Source organism: Caretta caretta, chromosome 2, assembly GCF_965140235.1.
Source record: "Caretta caretta isolate rCarCar2 chromosome 2, rCarCar1.hap1, whole genome shotgun sequence".
Taxonomy (NCBI): Eukaryota; Metazoa; Chordata; order Testudines; family Cheloniidae; genus Caretta; species Caretta caretta.
In genome coordinates this window covers 250,941,588-250,964,849 of record NC_134207.1, presented here as the reverse complement: position 1 = coordinate 250,964,849, position 23,262 = coordinate 250,941,588, and the positions used below count along the sequence as shown (strand labels likewise).

The 23,262-nt window shown below is 42.2% G+C and overlaps 1 protein-coding gene across 1 annotated transcript in view; it reads left to right on the top strand.

The window, feature by feature from the left end:
• UBE3C (ubiquitin protein ligase E3C) overlaps window positions 1–23,262 on the top strand; it is a 173,717-nt gene that overhangs the window by 5,415 nt on the left and 145,040 nt on the right. The window contains exons 2-4 of the mRNA XM_048837621.2: window positions 13,198–13,251; window positions 18,915–18,989; window positions 19,778–19,924. Coding sequence (XP_048693578.1) covers window positions 13,198–13,251; window positions 18,915–18,989; window positions 19,778–19,924 — 276 coding nt within the window. The remainder of the gene's footprint in view (window positions 1–13,197; window positions 13,252–18,914; window positions 18,990–19,777; window positions 19,925–23,262) is intronic.

The window sequence follows — 23,262 nt, the reverse complement described above, 5'->3', positions numbered from 1 at the left end:
AAGTGATATGTGACACAACTGGTTTATTGATTGAAAGCTTTTCATCCTTTCTTTCAAAAAGGAAGTCTTAAACTTATTTTATTTAGAGGTTTTCATTATATCTAATTTTTTTTTAGAAATGCATTTTACAAGAAAATATTTTATATTGCATTTGTAACTGCGCGCCAGATCACTGTTAAATTACTGGATCCTAGGGTTTTAGATTGTGATTAAAATTTGTGTTCTGGGTGTTGGTACCCTGGGAAAGAATTACAGTGCTTTATTGTACCTGCAAACGATACAGCATTGGCAGACCCTTATGCAGAGGTGGAGTCCAGACTCCAAACTGGTATAAGGCACTGCCCATACCAATATTTCTGTAATGTCGAGGCCTAAGTTTTGCAGTAGACTACACTGTTTCCACTGCATAGATCTAGAGTTCCGAGGTAATGCTGTTCTTGTATTCTTACAATCTCACCAGGGAAACCTTAGAAACAATTTATAAATACATATATTTTCTGGGGGGTTTCTTCCTTCTACTTCATGGGGAATTTTCCTCATCCTTATATTGAAGTTACAAATTATGAAGTGATAGTTAAGGTTGCAGAAGCTATTCCATTCTAACCTGTTGTTCTCAATCCTTTGGTACTTTTTGAAAATTTGGGATGAAATTTCTAATCTTAAGGATGAACTTTTTTCTGTAAGTTTCAGAAAAATTGGACAAGATACTTAGTTATCAGGCTGTGGAAAACATACATCTTTCCAGTTTTGATATAATAAATCAAATAACATGCTGCTAAAAATTATAACCGGTTGTTTATTTATATTACAGTAGAGTCTAGAGCAGGGGCGGGCAAACTTTTTGGCCTGAGGGCCACATCGGGTTTCCAAAATTGAATGGAGGGCCAGTTAGGGGAGGCTGTCTCTCCCCAGACAGCTAGGCGTGGCCCGGCCCCTGCCTCCTATCTGACACCCCCTGCTTGTTGCCCACTGACGGTCCCCCCGGAACTCCTGCACCCCCAACGGGGCCCCTGCCCCATCCAACCCCCCAGTTCCCTGCCCTCTGACTGCCCCGACCCCTATCCATACCTCTAACCACACCCCTGAACCCCCCTGCCCTCTATCCAACTCCCCCTGCCTCCTTACCATGCTGCCTGGAGAACCGGTGGCTGGCGGTGCTACAGCCGTGCCGCCCAGAGCACCAGGTCAGGCTGCGGTTCTGCAACTGTGCTGCCCAGAGTGTTGCGCCAGTGGCGCGGTGCACTGAGAACAGCGGGGGAGGGGCCAGGGACTAGCCTCCCAGGCCAGGAGCTCAGGGGCTGGGCAGGAAGGTCCTGTGGGCTGTAGTTTGCCCACCTCTGGTCGAGAGCAGTGCTACTCAAAGTGGTGGTCTGCGGACCGGTGTCGGTCCGCGAGCCATTGGCTGCCAGTCTGTGCGCACATTGGGGAAAAAAAAATGCCAGTCCCCCACATTAGATAGCTTGAGAGGCACTGGTCTAGAGGCTCCAGTCAGGTCAGGGCCCCATTGCTTTACAGACATATAGTAAAGACAGTTCCAGCCCCAAAGAATTTCTCATCTCCTATAGACCATCTCTTCGACCTTTTTAGATCCATGAACCCATAAAGTCAAGTCTTAGGATTGGTGAAATCATTTTTTACATTACACTGGAGCATATTTTCTACAGTACAGTGGAGCAAAATGAGGAGAAGAAAATTCAAAATTAGAAATGTTTCCTTGTTTATTATGTATTGGTGTTTCTGATGGTCACTCAATAATAACCCACCTCTGTTTTCTGAAGCATCATATCAATTGGAATCTTACAGTGTAGATTTGATTTAAATCAAATTGGTATAAATCATGATTTCAATCACTAGTCAGGAAGACTTGATTTAATCATGGATTTCTACATAAAAGTGTATTCTGGAATATGCTGCTCAAACTGTTTCACTTTTGTTTCTACTGCGGGTCTCTCCCTTCTCACATTTATCTCCAGACTTCTTCTCCTTGTTCAGATCTATTCTGCCCCCAACAATCTTCTATTGAACTTTTTGAAACTTTGCACTTTCAGAGAGAGGTAAGGGATTGACTCTGTGTACACAAATTTGCAGAGGGACAATAGGGTTGAGGTCTGTTATTTCACACCTTTATATATATATATATATATGTATTAAAAAACATTTTTGCTGTTAACAAGCATGTTATCTCTGCAGACACAAATCCACAGTTTGAGAACTGCAAAACTAAGCATATCTGATGGTATCTTCTAGAGTGAGCACTGAGTCCCATTGCGTAGATAGAAAGATTAACCTAAATAATCTATACAGAAGCTCCTAGAACCCCATAAAATTGGGTACATAATCCATGAACTATTGGAACTCATTTACAACATTTTTCCTAAACATTACATGAATATATTGTCTCATACTATAGAACTAGAATTTATAATCCCTATTCCATGATGAGTTATCTTTGAGCTATAATGTATATTAATGAAAACTATCTTTAGATAGGTTTTTTCCTGAAAAAGCATTTTATAAAAAAAAATACGATTTTTTTTATTTAGGAAAAAAACCATTGATTTTTATCCACCCTGGTATCTTACTTAATACACCAGTGAAACTGCAAGCTTTCCCTTGATGTATAATGCAGTGCAGCCAGTTGTTGTGTTTTTTTTTTTTTAAATTATCAACTTGCCATTTCTAGGTTTTAAAATGAACAGGAGTACTTGTAAAAAGAAAAGGAGTACTTGTGGCACCTTAGAGACTAACCAATTTATTTGAGCATGAGCTTTCGTGAGCTACAGCTCACTTCATCGGATGCATACTGTGGAAACTGCAGTAGACATTATATACACAGTTTCCACAGTATGCATCCGATGAAGTGATCCCCCCCACCCCCATACACACACAAACTCACTCTCCTGCTGGTAATAGCTCATCTAAACTGACCACTCTCCAAGTTTAAATCCAAGTTAAACCAGAACATCTTGGGGGGGGGGGGTAGGAAAAAACAAGAGGAAACAGGCTACCTTGCATAATGACTTAGCCACTCCCAGTCTCTATTTAAGCCTAAATTAATAGTATCCAATTTGCAAATTACCAGCAGGAGAGTGAGTTTGTGTGTGTATGGGGGTGGGGGGGGGATGTGAGAAAACCTGGATTTATGCAGGAAATAGCCCGACTTGATTATGTAAAGAGTTGTCACTTTGGATGGGCTAGCACCAGCAGGAGAGTGAATTTGTGTGAGGGGGTGGAGGGTGAGAAAACCTGGATTTGTGCTGGAAATGGCCCACCTGATGATCACTTTAGATAAGCTATTACCAGCAGGACAGTGGGGTGGGAGGAGGTATTGTTTCATATTCTCTGTGTATATATAAAGTCTGCTGCAGTTTCCACGGTATACATCTGATGAAGTGAGCTGTAGCTCACGAAAGCTCATGCTCAAATAAATTGGTTAGTCTCTAAGGGTATGTCTACACTACGGAATAAGGTCGAATTTATAGAAGTCGGTTTTTTAGAAATCGGTTTTATAAATTCGAGTGTGTGTGTCCCCACAGAAAATGCTCTAAGTGCATTAAGTGCATTAACTCGGCGGAGCGCTTCCACAGTACCGAGGCAAGCGTCGACTTCCGGAGCGTTGCACTGTGGGTAGCTATCCCACAGTTCCCGCAGTCTCCGCTGCCCATTGGAATTCTGGGTTGAGATCCCAATGCCTGATGGGGCTAAAACATAGTCGCGGGTGGTTCTGGGTACATATCGTCAGCCCCCCGTTCCCTCCTTCCCCCCGTGAAAGCAAGGGCAGACAATCATTTCGCGGCTTTTTTCCTGAGTTACCTGTGCAGACGCCATACCATGGCAAGCATGGAGCCCGCTCAGGTAACCGTCACCCTATGTCTCCTGGGTGCTGGCAGACGCGGTACGGCATTGCTACACAGTAGCAGCAACCCCTTGACTTGTGACAGCAGACGGTACAGTACGACTGGTAGCCGTCATCGTCATGTCTGAGGTGCTCCTGGTCGCCTCTGTGAGGTCGATCAGGAGCGCCTGGGCAGACATGGGCACAGGGACTAAATTTGGAGTGACTTGACCAGGTCATTCTCTTTAGTCCTGCAGTCAGTCCTATTGAACCGTCTTATGGTGAGCGGGCAGGCGATACGGACTGCTTGCAGTCGTACTGTACCATCTTCTGCCGAGCAGCCATGAGATGTGGATGGCATGCAGTCCTTCTGCACCGTCTGCTGCCAGCCAAAGATGTAAAAGATAGATGGAGTGGATCAAAACAAGAAATAGACCAGATTTGTTTTGTACTCATTTGCTTCCCCCCGTCCCCTGTCTAGGGGACTCATTCTTCTAGATCACACTGCAGTCACTTACAGAGAAGGTGCAGCGAGGTAAATCTAGCCATGTATCAATCAGAGGCCAGGCTAACCTTCTTGCTCCAATAAGGACAATAACTTAGGTGCACCATTTCTTATTGGAACCCTCCGTGAAGTCCTGCCTGAAATACTCCTTGATGTAAAGCCACCCCCTTTGTTGATTTTAGCTCCCTGAAGCCAACCCTGTAAGCGCCCCTCCCAGCGTCAGAGCAATGGCAAACAATCGGGCATCTGAGAGTGCTGTCCAGAGCAGTCACAATGGAGCACTCTGATGGGGCTAAAACATTGTCGCGGGTGGTTCTGGGTACGTGTCATCAGGCCCCCGTTCCCTCCCTCCCTCCGTGAAAGCAAGGGCAGACAATCATTTCGCGCCTTTTTTCCTGAGTTAACTGTGCAGACGCCATACCACAGCAAGCATGGAGCCCGCTCAGGTAACCGTCACCCTATGTCTCCTGGGTGCTGGCAGACGCGGTACGGCTTTGCTGCACAGTAGCAGCAACCCCTTGCCTTCTGGCAGCAGACGGTGCAATACGATTGGTAGTCGTCCTCATCGTGTCCGAGGTGCTCCTGGCCGCGTCGGCTGGGAGCGCCTGGGCAGACATGGGCGCAGGGACTAAATTTGGAGTGACTTGACCAGGTCATTCTCTTTAGTCCTGCAGTCAGTCCTATTGAACCGTCTTACGGTGAGCGGGCAGGCGATACGGACTGCTAGCAGTCGTACCGTACCATCTTCTGCCAGGCAGGCAAGAGATGAGGATTGCTAGCAGTCGTATTGCACCATCTTCTGCCAGGCAGGCAAGAGATGGGGATGGCTAGCAGTCGTACTGTACCATCTTCTGCCGAGTAGCCATGAGATGTGGATGGCATGCAGTCCTTCTGCACCGTCTGCTGCCAGCCAAAGATGTAAAAGATAGATGGAGTGGGTCAAAACAAGAAATAGACCAGATTTGTTTTGTACTCATTTGCCTCCTCCCCTGTCTAGGGGACTCGTTCCTCTAGGTCACACTGCAGTCACTCACAGAGAAGGTGCAGCGAGGTAAATCTAGCCATGTATCAATCAGAGGCCAGGCTAACCTCCTTGTTCCAATAACAACGATAACTTAGGTGCACCATTTCTTATTGGAACCCTCCGTGCAGTCCTGCCTGAAATACTCCTTGATGTACAGGCACCCCCTTTGTTGATTTTAGCTCCCTGAAGCCAACCCTGTAAGCCGTGTCGTCAGTCACCCCTCCCTCCGTCAGAGCAACGGCAGACAATCGTTCCGCGCCTTTTTTCTGTGCGGACGCCATACCACGGCAAGCATGGAGCCCGCTCAGCTCACTTTGGCAATTAGGAGCACATTAACCACCACACGCATTATTCAGCAGTATATGCAGCACCAGAACATGGCAACGCGATACCGGGCGAGGAGGCGACGTCAGCGCGGTCCCGTGAGTGATCAGGACATGGACACAGATTTCTCTGAAAGCATGGGCCCTGACAATGCATGCATCATGGTGCTAATGGGGCAGGTTCATGCTGTGGAACGCCGATTCTGGGCTCGGGAAACAAGCACAGACTGGTGGGACCGCATAGTGTTGCAGGTCTGGGACGATTCCCAGTGGCTACGAAACTTTCGCATGCGTAAGGGCACTTTCATGGAACTTTGTGACTTGCTTTCCCCTGCCCTGAAGCGCATGAATACCAAGATGAGAGCAGCCCTCACAGTTGAGAAGCGAGTGGCGATAGCCCTGTGGAAGCTTGCAACGCCAGACAGCTACCGGTCAGTTGGGAATCAATTTGGAGTGGGCAAATCTACTGTGGGGGCTGCTGTGATGCAAGTAGCCCACGCAATCAAAGATCTGCTGATATCAAGGGTAGTGACCCTGGGAAATGTGCAGGTCATAGTGGATGGCTTTGCTGCAATGGGATTCCCTAACTGTGGTGGGGCTATAGACGGAACCCATATCCCTATCTTGGCACCGGAGCACCAAGCCGCCGAGTACATAAACCGCAAGGGGTACTTTTCGATAGTGCTGCAAGCTCTGGTGGATCACAAGGGACGTTTCACCAACATCAACGTGGGATGGCCGGGAAAGGTGCATGATGCTCGCATCTTCAGGAACTCTGGTCTGTTTCAAAAGCTGCAGGAAGGGACTTTATTCCCAGACCAGAAAATAACTGTTGGGGATGTTGAAATGCCTATATGTATCCTTGGGGACCCAGCCTACCCCTTAATGCCATGGCTCATGAAGCCATACACAGGCAGCCTGGACAGTGGTCAGGAGCTGTTCAACTACAGGCTGAGCAAGTGCAGAATGGTGGTAGAATGTGCATTTGGACGTTTAAAGGCGCGCTGGCGCAGTTTACTGACTCGCTTAGACCTCAGCGAAACCAATATTCCCACTGTTATTACTGCTTGCTGTGTGCTCCACAATATCTGTGAGAGTAAGGGGGAGACGTTTATGGCGGGGTGGGAGGTTGAGGCAAATCGCCTGGCTGCTGGTTACGCGCAGCCAGACACCAGGGCGGTTAGAAGAGCACAGGAGGGCGCGGTACGCATCAGAGAAGCTTTGAAAAACAGTTTCATGACTGGCCAGGCTACGGTGTGAAAGTTCTGTTTGTTTCTCCTTGATGAACCCCCCCGCCCCTTGGTTCACTCTACTTCCCTGTAAGCTAACCACCCTCCCCTCCTCCCTTCGATCACCGCTTGCAGAGCCAATAAAGTCATTGTTGCTTCACATTCATGCATTCGTTATTCATTCATCACACAAATAGGGGGATGACTACCAAGGTAGCCCAGGAGGGGTGGTGGAGGAGGGAAGGAAAATGCCACACAGCACTTTAAGCACAGCACTTTAAAAGTTTACAACTTTAAAATTTATTGAATGCCAGCCTTCTTTTTTTTGGGCAATCCTCTGTGGTGGAGTGGCTGGTTGGCCGGAGCCCCCCCCACCGCGTTCTTGGGCGTCTGGGTGTGGAGGCTATGGAACTTGGGGAGGAGGGCGGTTGGTTACAGAGGGGCTGCAGTGGCAGTCTGTGCTCCAGCTGCCTTTGCTGCAGCTCAACCATACACTGGAGCATACTGGTTTGGTCCTGCAGCAGCCTCAGCATTGAATCCTGCCTCCTCTCATCACGCTGCCGCCACATTTGAGCTTCAGCCCTGTCTTCAGCCCGCCACTTACTCTCTTCAGCCCTCCACCTCTCCTCCCGGTCATTTTGTGCTTTCCTGCACTCTGACATTATTTGCCTCCACGCATTCGTCTGTGCTCTGTCAGTGTGGGAGGACAGCATGAGCTCGGAGAACATTTCATCGCGAGTGCGTTTTTTTTTCTTTCTAAGCTTCACTAGCCTCTGGGAAGGAGAAGATCCTGTGATCATTGAAACACATGCAGCTGGTGGAGAAAAAAAAAGGGACAGCAGTATTTAAAAAGACACATTTTATAAAACAGTCGCTACACTCTTTCAGGGTAAACCTTGCTGTTAACATTACATACATAGCACATGTGCTTTCTTTACAAGGTCGCATTTTGCCTCCTCCCACCGCGTGAACGGATTTTGGTTGAATGCCAGCAAACATACACTGCAATGCTTTGTTCTACAGTGATTCCCGAGTACGTGTTACTGGCCTGGAGTGGTAAAGTGTCCTACCATGAAGGACGAAATAAGGCTGCCCTCCCCAGAAACCTTTTGCAAAGGCAGAACCGCAAATGCCAGGGCAAAGTAATCCTTTCACATGCTTGCTTTTAAACCATGTATAGCATTTTAAAAGGTACACTCACCAGAGGTCCCTTCTCCGCCTGCTGAGTCCAGGAGGCAGCCTTGGGTGGGTTCGGGGGGTACTGGCTCCAGGTCTAGGGTGAGAAACAGTTCCTGGCTGTCGGGAAAACCGGTTTCTCCGCTTGCTTGCTGTGAGCTATCTACAACCTCCTCATCATCATCTTCTTCGTCCCCAAAACCTACTTCCGTATTGCCTCCATCTCCATTGAAGGAGTCAAACAACATGGCTGGGGTAGTGGTGGCTGAACCCCCTAAATTGGCATGCAGCTCATCATAGAAGCGGCATGTTTGGGGCTCTGACCCAGAGCGGCTGTTCGCCTCTCTGGTTTTCTGGTAGGCTTGCCTCAGCTCCTTCAGTTTTACGCGGCACTGCTTCGGGTCCCTGTTATGGCCTCTGTCCTTCATGCCCTGGGAGATTTTCAGAAAGGTTTTGGCATTTCGAAAACTGGAACTGAGTTCTGATAGCACGGATTCCTCTCCCCAAACAGCGATCAGATCCCATACCTCCCGTTCGGTCCATGCTGGAGCTCTTTTGCGATTCTGGGACTCCATCATGGTCACCTGTGCTGATGAGCTCTGCATGGTCACCTGCAGCTTGCCACGCTGGCCAAACAGGAAATGAGATTCAAAAGTTCGCGGTTCTTTTCCTGTCTGCCTGGCCAGTGCATCTGAGTTGAGAGCGCTGTCCAGAGCGGTCATAATGGAGCACTCTGGGATAGCTCCCGGAGGTCAATACCATCGAATTGTGTCCACAGTACCCCAAATTCGAGCCGGCAACGTTGATTTAAGCGCTAATCCACTTGTCAGGGGTGGAGTAAGGAAATCGATTTTAAGAGCCCTTTAAGTCGAAATAAAGGGCTTCATTGTGTGGACGGGTGCAGGTTTAAATCGATTTAACGCTGCTAAATTCGACCTAAAGTCCTAGTGTAGACCAGGGCTAAGGTGCTACAAGAACTCCTTTTCTTTTTGCGAATACAGACTAACACGGCTGTTCCTCTGAAACCTGTCTGTATGTATATATATATATCTTCTTACTATATGTTCCATTCTATGCATCCGATGAAGTGGGCTGTAGCCCACGAAAGCTTATGCTCTAATAACTGTGTTAGTCTCTAAGGTGCCACAAGTACTCCTGCTCTTTTTGTGGATACAGACTAACGTGGCTGCTACTCTGAAACCTAGGTTTTAAAATGTAACTGGTGAACCTAGCAAAGGCCTTAAAACACTCAACTTCATGGCTGTATGTAATGTAATAACTTTTGAATGCCACGTCTAATCAATTCCAAAATTTTAGGGAATGTTCTCAGCACCAGTGGACAGAACCTTATTGATTTTGGGGAAAATCGAAACTGAAAGAGGAAAAATGGAGGATATATGGAGCCCCTGACATCTGAGTAGCATAGCCACATCTTTAGGCACCTCTGCAATTGTCTGTAGATCAAATAACTGGTTGATGGCACCAGTAATGCTTCCCAGCATAACAATCCCACCATTTCATCTCTGCTTATCCTCCCAATAGATTTCAGAGGAACAGCCGTGTTAGTCTGTATTCGTTTAACATGTTGACACCCTGAATGTCTTATCTCCCAGACAGAAAGAAGAATAATGGCAGGAGGATGTGTGGGGAATTAGGGCATGTACACAATCCCTGGCAGGGGGGAGATTGGGAGACCCTGGTATAGGAAGGTCGGGGAAAGGGGCATACAGACTTCCTTGTATGGGTAAAGGTATGATTGGGGGGCAGACAGAGCCTTGGGCACAGTGGGGGGAATAGGGGCACACAGAACTCCTGTCCCAGGAGAGACTGGAGGGAGTTGCAGGGAGTTTTTGAAATAAGGGGGGAAGGGAGAGTGGCAGACAGAGTTTTGAGGGAGTGGTGGTTGTGTGTAGTAAGCATGGCCTACAGAAGCTACAAACTGTTATCCCCTGGTACTCTAAATGTTACTTTAAAAAAGTGTGTCTTCTGCTGTAATCACTGATTTTTCTTGCTGTGAGCCTTTCTTTCTATAATATGCTTTGTCCTCTGCCTGCTTCCTTCACTTCTCTGTTTCTCTGGTCTCTCCTTCAACTTTCTTGCCTGTGTCATTGTCTTCATCTGCTGTTCTGTTTTGTCTGCTCCATTTTGTCTTTGCATGTCTATTTTTTGTCATCTTGCTTCTGTCTTTGTCCTTGTGCTTTGTCTACCTTTCTTCTGCTTGGCTCTGCTCTGCTTATCTTCTTCCTGTGCTTGATAAGTGAAATATACAGGATTCCAGATGTCTGAAGCTACTGTCTGCTTTCACTTCAAAATTTAGGACTCTTTCATGCTGTACTTTCCTGCCTCTGGGACTGCATCATATCAAGTTTTTGATTTTTCTTGACTCGTACAGCAGCTACTTGTGTGGTCATAAAGGGCTTCTGAAACTCGACTTTCCCAGGCTCAGTACACTACATCTGGAGAGCCTGCAAAAATGGTTTCTGGCCACCTTTGCTGCAGGGGAGAGTGGCCTCAGCTCTGACTCTCCACTGGAAGAAAGAATGGGTGGAACAGAGGTTATTATTTATTAAGTGCTGACATTGTGCTCCATGTGGTATGAAACACACAGACACAGTCCATGTCTTAAGTGTGAAGAAGAACTGCCAGCTGGCATGTCTCTCCACTTACCTTTTTTAGGGTGCCGTGGAAAACTCATCTCTTTGCACAACTTCCCTCAGTAACAATGATTTGCAGTGTATCGTAAATAATATGTAAGAACAGTCCCTCTAAAGATAGCAGTTCAAATCGGTGACATGAAGGAGAGGACAGGAATTTTGTTTTCCTGATTTTGTTTTTCACTCAATTGTTGCATGATAGAGATTTAAACTGCACATATTTGACCTGCATATTTGATAATGGTGAAGGGTTCAAGGGTTTCTTTCATTCGTAAGTCACAGAGATCTTTAAGGTTGCCAGCCTCTTTTTCTGGCTTCCTTACACTCTTCCCTCCCCAGGTTTATGTGTCCGCTCTCCTTGTCTTTTTGCTTGGGCCATAACCAGCCTAAAGACTCTTAGATTTAGACCGAAGGAGCCAAGGCAGGAACTGCAGCTGGATGCCCCCTGCATCTGAGACTTCCAAATGTGGAGCAAACATGAGAAGTACATGCTGCTGCAATTGAGAAGTGGCTGGTGGACTATCCAGCAAGGGAATGAGGTGGCAGCAGCAGCATCTGATAGATGCTCATAAATAGCAGCAATGAGGCAGAAAAGAAGGGAGATAGCATGAGGTGGAGATGATTTTGGAGCCCCCTGCAGTGTTAAAACCTAGGTGACTGTCCAGTATGCCAGTATCTCAGGCCACTGCTGTATGCCAGGGGAGGGAGTTTAGAATACCATCTAATAGCTGTCAGCAAACTAGTTGACACCCTAGATGACAGAAGCCAAGTATGACTCAGCACCAGTAATGAGATTGCAGATATCCACGGTTATATTAGTTTCTGACTGTCTGATTCTGTCTACTGTGATAGATTTTGTAACTGCTTAGTGCAAAAGCAAAGAAATATAACTAGATAGATAAAAATGCACTTGTAATACAAATAATTACTAAGATTTTCCCCAAAAGTTTTTAGTCATAGAGCATACATGTTAGAATTGGAGTAGCTGACCTAACAGGTCTTTGTTTACTGCTTCTTTACGGAGTCAAATTTTTAAAAATGTCTTAAGTGGTGAGAAAAGGAGTACTTGTGGCACCTTAGAGACTAACCAATTTATTTGAGCATAAGCTTTCGTGAGCTACAGCTCACTACATCGGACGCATACTGTGGAAAGTGTAGAAGATCTTTTTATACACACAAACCCAGACTATAAGGAGAATATGGTTTTGGGCCTCCACTCCCTCTTGCCATTTTTTTCTGTCCATGTATCTCTTTTCAACCCATTTTTCATGTATCATGGCTGTCTCTTTCCTGTCTCCCTCTCTTCATCCCTCACCCACTCACATTCATCTTTAGCCAGGTATGTCTTCCTTTTTCTGTTTCTCTCCTGTTTTTCCCTCCAGCCCTGAAATGTGAGAAATTACAAGTGTACATGTTTCAGAGCAGGAGCGTTTTCTTATTGGCTCTGTCTGCAGAGTGAAACAGATTGACAGGTAGTTGGTGTCACTGGGGTTGTGTTTCTGTGCAGGAGTTTGATACTAAGAATGTTTCATCAGGCGCCAAAGCTAGTAGTCCACTGGATATCAATTGCGAGAAAAGAGGTAATCTGTAAGGGTTTATCCTGAACACTCAATTTATCAATTAATTTATACTTGGTTCATACTATCAAAATTACCCTTTTATATACTTAACTCATGGCATATTATTAACTTCAGTTGTTTTTTTACATGGTATAGTCAGAAACTTTTACCGTGCCAGTGTGAGAGGCTTTCTTTCCAGTTGAATGATAGATTTTTTTTAAATCTTTTTTTATTGTGTTTAAAATATGCGGAAACATTTCTCTTTGGAGACCAATGACTGTAATGGTCTCTTTGGAAATTAAAATACTGTCTTTAGAGGAATAGATGGTCAGATTGGCAGAGACCCTGAGGGTTTTTTGCCTTCCTCTGCAGTGTGGGGCCTGGGTCACTTGCTGGTTTGAACTAGAGTAAATGGTGGAATCTCTCTAACTTGAAGTTTTAAAATCAGGATTTGAGGACTTTTGTAACTCAGTCAGAAGTTATGGGCTGACAGTTAATTTCTTTTGAACCACCTTTTAAAGTACCTTGCTAGAGTGGGTAATAATCTCTCTCTCTGCCTCAGGTTCCCATCTGTAAAATAGGGATATTTCCCAAACTTACAGGGAGGTGTTCTGAGTATAAATTCATTAATGTTAATGAACCTTCAGATGGATGGTGATGGCGGCCATATAAGTACCAAGTGGATAGGTAGAAGTAGATAGCTAATAGGAAATGAAATTGCATCAGATCTGGGCCCATAACAGCGAAAATGCTAATAGGTCACATTTTTGCATTTCCTTGAATATGGAATGTATTCTGCACTGTGAACCATTTAAAAATGTCTATTACTTTATGCAAATACCTGAACTTTTGAGTGAAAACACTACAGCAGCTTTTTTTGGTCTCCTTCTAGGAAGAAAAGGCTTCTCTTCTCCATCGTACCCAGGAAGAAAGGCGTAAACGAGAGGTAAAATAGAGATAGTGTTGTGGAAAACAACAGCTTGCATGTACACTGTAATTTTGTTCAGCCTGATGATAGTTAGACTTTGAAATTTTGTACTTTAGTAGAGTTTTACTTGAAATTATTCTATAGGGTTTTTTTCAGTTTGTGAACTTTCTATGTACATTTTGTTCTTCCATATATCAGAATCAACAGAACCATTTAAACTTTTCCCCCTAGATTTCCCCGATATGAATATTCTTCTATTAGAACTATTTACTTTTTTTTAAAAAAGTATTTAGTGTCTGAAGCAATACCCATGGAAATCAATGCAAGTTTTGCCAATGACTTCAATGAGAATTGGATCAGGCCCTTAATGGAAAAAGGAATTTATGTGGCCAGGAATTTTCTCCTTACGCCTCCCATGTCCTCGATTCCTCTGAACTGGGACTCAGGAGACCTAGGTTCTATACAAGACTCTGACACTGGCTTCTTCCCCTTTCTGTGCCTCAGTTTCCCCATCTGTAAAGAGAATGATACTGACCTCCTTTGTAAAGTACTTTGAAATCTACTGATGAAAAATGCTCTATAAGGAGTAGGGATGATAATTATTATGATAATGATGCTTGAGCCTGCAATTAAATCATTATCCTGTGTTGTGACATTAATCTGCTGCCATAACTAATTACTCCAAAATCACCTATGAAAAGAATGTAAACTGGAACGGTGAAAATACCGTTTTCCAAACATAGTTGTTTTAATGAACAGACTTGGCAATAAAATGATACCAAGTAAGTGGAAAGTGAAAGGATTCATTTTTGTTTGACCTTCCCCATATTTTAAAAGGGGGTGAAAATACCCCTTTAAGTTTAGATAATTGGTCTCAGACAACAATGTGTACCTGAATAGTTTACATACTGATAAAGACCATAAACAAGAACATTTGACTCATAAACCTGTGCTTTTGTTTTTTTGCGAGACTGCTAACAAGTTCTATTGTAATTCACTATTTTTTATATTAGTTACTGGGTTTTGAGATCTAAAAGGATTGATTTTTAAGTTGGATGCACAGTTATGTACTGAATTTACACATGCAATCTGGTATCTTAAATTACTACTCCCATTTATGATCTGTCAGTCCTTACCAACATGCAAAAGTACTATTCTGTGTTTCAGAAACTTTTTGCTGAGTGATAAGTGGCTAACACACTCATTCAGCTGCTAATACTTGCATCAGAAACAAAGCACTGTGTATGGGTATATTATAGGCATATGCTTTGTGTATGTATCACACAAATATGTGTATAATGTATAGCTCCACTAGGGCTGTCAATTAATTGCAGTTAACTCATGCTATTAACTCAAAAAAATTAATTGTGATTAATCGCACTGTTAAACAATAGAATGCCAATTGAAAATTATTAAATATTTGTGGACGTTTTTCTACATTTTCAGATATATTCCCACAGCTCCCATTGTCCGGGAACATTTGCACTAGAGCTGTGGGCTGCCGTGCAAATGTAAATAAACGGTCTGGAGGCCCGCCAGCAGATTACCCTGACGGGCCACAAATTGCCCACCACTTCTCTAAAGTTTTACATTGTTTTATTTTTGAATGCAGATTTTTTTTGTACATAATTCTACATTTGAATGTTCAACTTTCATGGTGAAGAGATTGCATTGTAGTACTTGTATGAGGTGAATTAAAAAATACTGTTTGTTTTTTACAGTGCAAATATTTTAATCAAAAATAAATATAAAGCAAGCACTGTTCACTTTCTATTCTGTGTTGTAATTGAAATCAATACATTTCAAAAATTATACATCCTAAATATTTCAATAAATGGTATTGTATTATTGGTTAACAGCGTGATTGATAACACGATTAATTGTGATTTTTTTAATCGCACAATTAATCGCGATTAATTTGTTTAATCGCTTGACAACCCTAATCTCCACATATATTAGTTTTACAGGATGAAATAAAAGTCCCTTTATAGAAGAGTTGTTTTTTTTTTTTTTTTTAAAAGAATGAGTCCTTTGAGAATAAAATCAGTTATGGGCTTTGAAAAAGTGCATGCAGTGAAATCTCAGTAGTGACCTCAGACTTCAAACACTCACAATTATGGGTCACTAATTGACAATTATGTATTCTAGGATGAAACCCATACCTGCAGAGAGGGAAAATATATCTGCCTTGCTGCATAATTTCACCCTGTGATATTATGGAGAGGTGGTGCATCTCCATAGTTGAGGTTGAGAATTTTTCCTAACTTTGTCCTTCCATCCATTAAAACCTTAAAATCTTTGATGTTTCACATTTTGTGTTTTGGTCTGGGGCCAGCACGGAATTAATTTGCTCAAATCTTGGAATAGTCAGTCAGTCTGTTTGGGGACCTGGGATTCAAAATCATACTGTAGATGTTGGATCGTGTTTTTCTGAAATTCTTTTAATGCCTTTTTTTGACATCTCATCTCAAAAATGGCTTGTCTTAGAAAACAGGACAAAGGCATATTTGGTAAATTAATCACTGGTTAATTAGGATAATAAGAATGGCTTGTCTGTCTACAGCAAACTTTTAAATAGCATCAAATGTCACATGGAGACTTCTTTTTTTTGTCTGAGTAGGCCGTAAAAATGTAAGCGGGTATGGGTTTGTCACAGTAGTTTTAAAAAAAAAAAAAAAAGGGAAAAATTTTGACCTGTCCCCAAGTAACCCTCACTGATTTTGCTGTTGCCCGATTTCCCTACTTCCCCTGTCCTCAGCCATTGCCTTTGAGAGTTACTTACCCGATTACCTGCAGTTTTATCCTCCTCCTCTCCCCCTGCCCGAATAAATGCATCCTACCAAATAGTACAGGTATGAATGGAAATGTAATTATATGCACTTCCATCGAATACTTCTTATCACCTTAATTGGCTGTGCTAGCAGTAGAAACTATTAAACTTCTTCCAGAATATCTGAGCCAGCTTGGCTTTCTGCTTAATTCTTTTGCAGAAATTAAGTCTTTTTAAGGAAATGATACTTTAAGACATTTCTGGGTGCTGAGAAGACTCCATAAAACGTTCCTCATCTTCTCTAATTTTTGTGCGAAGAGGAAGTGTCTTTCTCTATCTCCATGCCATGTCCCTGGGTCTGAAGCACCAGATCTCATCTTCCTCTCAGAAGCAAAGGATCCCTTTAGAGGCAGTAAGACTACACCAAGAATATACCTGACTGATATAATCTATTTTTTATCCTAACAGAAACATCCCTAAAAGGCCCTGAACTTTGGCTAACCACTTGGGTCAAAGGGTAAACATAAGAATGGCCCTATTGGGTCAGACCAAAGGTCCATCTAGCCTAGTATCCTGTCTTCCAATAGTGGCCAGTGCCAGGTGCCCCCAAGGGAATGAGCAGAACAGATAATCATCAAGTGATCCATCCCCTGTCGCTCATTCCAGCTTCTGGCAAACAGAGGCTAGGGACACCATTTCTGCCCATTCTGGCTAATTGCCATTGATGGACCTATCCTCCATGAATGTATCTAGTTCTTTTTTGAACCCTGTTATGGTCTTGGCCTTCACAACATCCTCTGGCAAGGAGTTCCACAGGTTGATTGTGCATTGTGTGGAAAAAATACTTTATTTGTTTTAAACCTGCTGCCTGTTAATTTCATTTGGTGGCCCCAATTCTTGTGTTAGGAGAAGGAGTAAACAACACCTCCTTATCTACTTTCTCTACACCAGTCATGATTTTATAGACCTCAATCATATCTCCCCTTAGCCGTCTCTTTTTCAAGCTGAAATGTCCCAGGCTTATTCATCTCTCCTCATACGGAAGCCGTTCCATACCCCTAATCGTTTTTGTTGCCCTTTTCTGAACCTTTTCCAATTCCAATATATATTTTTTGAGATGGGGCGACCACATCTGCACACAGTATTCCAGATGTGGGCATACCATGGATTTATATAGAGGCAACTTGATATTTTCTGTCCTATCATCTATCCCTTTCTTAATTATTCCCAGCATTCTGTTTGCTTTATTGACTGCCGATGCACATTGAGCGGATGTTTTTAAAGAACGATCCACAATGACTCGAAGATCTCTTTCTTGAGTGGTAACAGCTCATTTAGACCCCATGATTTTATATGTATGGTTGGGATTATGTTTTCCAATGTGCATTACTTTGCATTTATCAACATTAAATTTCATCTTCCATTCTGTTGCCCAGTCACCCAGTTTTGAGAGATCCCTTTGTAGCTCTTTGCAGTCTGCCTGGGACTTAACTATCTTGAGCAGTTATGTATCATCTGCAAATTTTGCCACCTCACTGTTTACCCCTTTTTCCAGATCATTTATCAATATATTGAATGGGACACCACTATTTACTTCTCTCCATTCTGAAAAATGACCACTTATTCCTATCCTTTGTTTCCTATCTTTTAACCAGTTATCAATCCATGAGAGCACCTTCCCTCTTATCCCATGGCAGCTTACTTTGCTTAAGAGCCTTTGGTGATGGACCTTGTCAAAGGCTTTCTGAAAATCTAAGTACACTATATCCACTGGATCACCCTTGTCCACATGCTTTTTGACCCCTTCCAAGAATTCTAGTAGATTGGTGAGGCATGATTTCCCTTTACTAAAACTATGTTGACTCTTCCTCAACAAATTATGTTCATCTATACGTGTGACAATATTATTCTTTATTATAGTTTCAACCAGTTTCCTGGTACTGAAGTCAGGCTTACAGGCCTGTAATTGCCAGGATAACCTCTGGAGCCCTTTTTAAAAATTGGCTTCACATTAGCTATCCTCCAGTCCTCTGGTACAAAAGCTGGTTTAAATGATAGGTTACAGACTACAGTTAGTAGTTCTGCGGTTTCACATTTGAGTTCCTTCAGAACTCCTGGGTGAATACCATCTGGTCCTGGTGACTTACTGCTGTTTAATTTATCAATTTGTTCCAAAACCTTCTCTAATGATGCCTCAATCTGGGACAGTTCCACAGAGCTGTCACCTGAAAAGAATGGGTCATGTTTGGGAATCTCCCTCACGTCCTCCACCGTGAAGACCGCAATGGCCTTATTGTCCTTGAGTGCTCCGTTAGCACCTCGATCGTTCAGTGGCCCCACTGGTTGTTTAGCAGGCTTCCTGCTTCTGATGTTCTTAAACAAAAATTTGCTATTACTTTTTGAGTCTTTGGCTAGCTGTTCCTCAAATCCTTCTTTGGCCTTCCTTATTGTATTTTTACACTTCATTTGCCAGTAAACGGTATTATCAGATTTAAATCAGTCATTGAAAAGTGTGGTGTTAAAACACTATGTTTAATAAGATATGAAAACTCCTCTTCTGTTCTTGAAATCATGACATTTTTTCATATAATTCTTATTGATTATTAAAAATTGCTTATCCTGCTATAAATTTACATTGCCTTTACAAACAAAAGGAATCTCTTCCTGAGCAGGACTAAATTATGTATATGTGTATGTCACTAATGTTTAAGTCACAGGCACCTTTCTCTTATTTTGATAAAGATATATTTAATTTTCAGAAGTATGCAAACATACAGAAAAAGCAAATTGGACAGAGTATATAAAAAAAACAAAAATATCTTTGAATATAAATATATATGACAAAATTATTGAAGCAAGATTCAGTTTTGCATCCTTTATTTTTGACTACCTTATTTCTTTCATTTTATAGGAAGAAAGACGAAGGCTGAAAAATGCAATAATCATCCAGTCCTTCGTTCGGGGGTACAGGGCCAGAAAGTACCAAGTAGGTATTTTTCTCATCAATTGAGAGAGAAATTGTGATAAAATAAATGTGTAAAACAATTTAATTGAAGCTGGGGTTTCTTAATACTATAGTCCTAGCCATTTCTGTTGAGAAACTTTGATATTGCTAGCTTCCTTTGGTAAGCATGGTGCAAACCCATACAAGAAAAGTGAAATGCAAGAGTTGGTTTTATTCTCAGTTTGGCCTTATTTTTAAAGGGCATTGTTGAGCATTGACTTCAGTGGGAATATTCATGTTTTCAAAGTTAAAGCACGTGCATAAGGGCATTGCTGGACCATGTTCTTGCAGTTCCTGTTTACATGAAGAGAAGCTGGGGTTGCTTAGCACCTCTGAAAATTGGGCCAATATGTTTCAAGTGATTGAAATGGCATTTCTAGTGTGTGATACACAAACATGTTTCTTCATATAATTTAGGTGATAGGTTGATTTGGAAGGGGCTTCTTTAAGACAGCACTGGGTCAGTTATTCTGCAAAAGGGTTGTTTATGTTTATGAACTGGCTAACAGAGTGGGCTGGTTCAAAACAAGTTTATATTAAATGGTATTTCTTAACATGGGTCTTCAGGACAAATTGTAAACAAAGAATCAGCATAATGCTGTGGAGGGGATTTGTCTAACTTGGACTCTTAACAAATATGTAACATCAGAATAGTACCTTCATTTTACCTGTCAGATAAGATGGAAACTCAAAATGAATAGCTTAAAATCCTGCATTTATATTTTAATGTGTTGTCAGAGCATAATTTTAATTTATTTTTAACTTTTAAGTACTCCATCCAAAGAAGTGAATTCGATCGCTGTGCTAATCTGGCACAATCTGGAGGAACTGTCTCCACTGCCAGTGGAGCTAATCTGACCCTTTTAGTACGTCAACTTCTGTTTTTTTATAGACAGAAAGAGGATTCTAAGCGTTTGGTGAGTGCCAGTACATATTTTACTCTACTGTAGTTAGTTTTATTTCTTGCATGTTTTTTAGTCACTTCATCACTAATTGCTTCATTCAGCAGAAATAAGTGGGTGGCTGCAGAACAGGCTTAGTTATCCTTTTGATCCATTTGTTAGAAATGTGGCTGGTCTGTAGCCCTCTTTTTTAATCCAGTTTCAAAGAGAGCAAAATTGATGGATTTTGATGGCTAGCTTTCTTCTTTGTACTTCCTATTGAACGCCAATTCAGATGAAATAGCACAAATCCACTTTTCATGTGTATAATTAAATATTAAAGGTCAGTGGGAAGTTTGAGAAACCATTGTGAATAGCAGCATAAATGGTATACATAACTCATAAGAAAAAAAATTGCACTCAGAGTGAACCACCACTGTATGAAAATATTGTAGCTGTTAGCATTGTTTCTTTTTTTTTTTCCCTTCAGTTTTCTGTAGCTTCTTCTCTTTCCACAAGTTTATGTGAAGTCGTTGAGTTTTCTGCAGTTACTGATAAGGATAGCATGTCTCTGCAGAAGTCTAAATCCTGCAAGGAAGAAGGATTTAAACATAAAAGTAAATGAATATGAAACTATTGTGACGGTTTGAAAATTTAAAATATATGAAGAATACACTTTTTCCTTGTCGGAAGTTTAAAACTTTTTCAGTTTCAACTTCTAAAGATGGGATGAACATTTATCGTACCTTAAAACTTTTCAGATGAGGAACTTCCTTCTTTCTCAGTGAAGAATATGCTAATATGTCTTAGTCTGTGTTGTGTAAAGTGCCTTGTGCATTTAGTGTGCCTGCATATGTATAAGATAATATATTAAAATTGTTCATTTATATAACAGTCTATATTCTATGTCACAAAACATAGATTAAGACAAGACATAGCTGTTTAGTCTGTTAGCCTAGCTCTGAGAATTTTAAAGGACTAATACAGATATTATTTTTCTGCAACATTGAAAAGCAAGCTTCCCCTGCTACCAAGGGGTTAATCATGCTTTTCCCAGAGCACAGTCTACTGACATTGATGGTGTAGGTGCATATAAAAGAAGTTAGAAAAAGGTGATTATGTTTGCATATGCTCTATTAAAACATAGGGTTTGAAAAATTCCCAGTCATTATCAAAGGAGAAAATCAACAGGAAAAGAGGTGTAATGGTCATGCAGATTGTATGGTGGAAGGGGGAAATAAACTAGTTGACCCTGTAATTCTATAAATTTACACAACTCTTCTGAAAGCCAATATGTTCAGTAATAAGATCTTTTAACCAGTTCATACATTCTAGATTATAATATTTTCTTGTTACCTTGCATTTACCCTACACACTGTGCTTGGTTTATATTCTGAGCTAAGAGGGATAGCCATTCCTGTTTTCCCAGTGGTTCACTAGTTATCCAATGTCTAACCTATTTGCATATGATGAAAGTGGTTAGCCCCACTGTCCCATTTCCTCAGCACTTTCTTTAACCCTGTCATTTCTTAACTAGTAAGTCCTAGGGTAGAGTTCACTACTGAATATATGCCTAAAAGCTGACCTTCTTAAAACTATACCTGAAAATCATTGCATTTTCTACAGTCCTAGGTCACGTGCTTAATCATCACCTTCTGCCTATGTTTTTCCCTACATTTATTTCCTGAACATTTTGCCTGTATAGGGGATCAGATAATACTTATTTTAAAAACCTGCTGCTAGACTATTTTTGATGTTAATAAGTGCTATTTCCCAGTCCATATCACTCAGACCGGTATTCAGGTCTTCTTGCAAAAATTGTCATGTGTTCAAGGTATTCTTTTCTTATCCCAACAAATCGCTTGAGCAGCCATGATATTATTCATACCTGTTTCCTGTTGCAGCAATCTCACCGCCTTCTCATTCTGTTCTACAGCTGTAGAACCTGAAATGTGAACAACATTTACTTAGACTATTTTTAATGATATATATATATTTATTTTAGGGAATTGGTAATTAACCCTGACCTTTTCAGATGACATTAAGGTGTTTCATAGATTCAGAGAGGTTTAAGGCTGGAGGGACCATTGGATCATAGGAATCATAGAACTGGAAGGGACCTCAAGAGATCATCTAGTCCAGTCTCATGCACTCAAAGCAGGATTAAGTATTATCTAGACCATCCCTGACAGGTGTTTGTTCAACTTGATCTTAAAAATCCTGAATGATGGAGATTCCACCACCTCCCTAGACAATTTATTCCAGTGCTTAACCACTCTGACAGGAAGTTTTTCCTAATGTCCAACCTAAAGCGCCCTTGCTGCAATTTAAGCCCTTTGCTTCTTGTCCTGTCCTCAGAGGTTAAGAAAAACACTTTCTCCCTCCTCCTTGTAACAACATTTTCTGTACTTGAAAACTGTTATCATGTCCCCCCTCAGTTGTCTCTTCTCCAGAATAAATAAACCCATTTTTTTCAATCTTCCCTCATAGATCATGTTTTCTAGACCGTTAATCATTTTTGTTGCTCTTCTCTGGACTTTCTCCAGTTTGTCCACATCTTTCCTGAAATGTGGTGCCGAGAACTGGACATAATACTCCAGTGGAGGCCTAATCAGTGTGGAGTAGAGCAGAAGAATTACTTTTCATGTCTTGCTTACAATACTCCTGCTAATACATTCCAGAATGATGTTCACTTTTTTTGCAACAGCGTTACACTGTTGACTCATATTTAGCTTGTGATCCGCTATGACCCCCAGATCCCTTAGAATCATAGAATATCAGGGTTGGAAGGGACCTCAGGAGGTCATCTAGTCCAACTCTCTGCTCAAAGCAGGACCAATCCCCAACTAAATCATCCCAGCCAGGGCTTCGTCAAGCCTGATCTTAAAAACTTCTAAGGAAAGAGATTCTACCATCTCCCTAGGTAACCCATTCCAGTGCTTCACCACCCTCCTAGTGAAATAGTATTTCCTAATATCCAACCTAAACCTCCCCCACTGAAACTTGAGACCATTGCTCCTTGTTCTGTCATCTGCCACCACTGAGAACAGCCTAGAGCCGTCCGCTTTGGAACCCCCTTTCAGGTAGTTGAAAGCAGCTATCAAATCCCGCCCTCATTCTTCTCTTCTGCAGACTAAATAATCCCAGTTCCCTCAGCCTCTCTTCATAAGTCATGTGCTCCACCCTTCTACTAATTTTTGTTGCCCTCCACTGGACTCTTTCCAATTTTTCCACATCCTTCTTGTAGTGTGGGACCCAAAACTGGATATAGTACGCCAGATGAGGCCTTACCAATGCCGAATAGAGGCGAATAATCATGTCCCTCGATCTGCTGGCAATGCTTCTACTTATACAGCCCAAAATGCTGTTAGCCT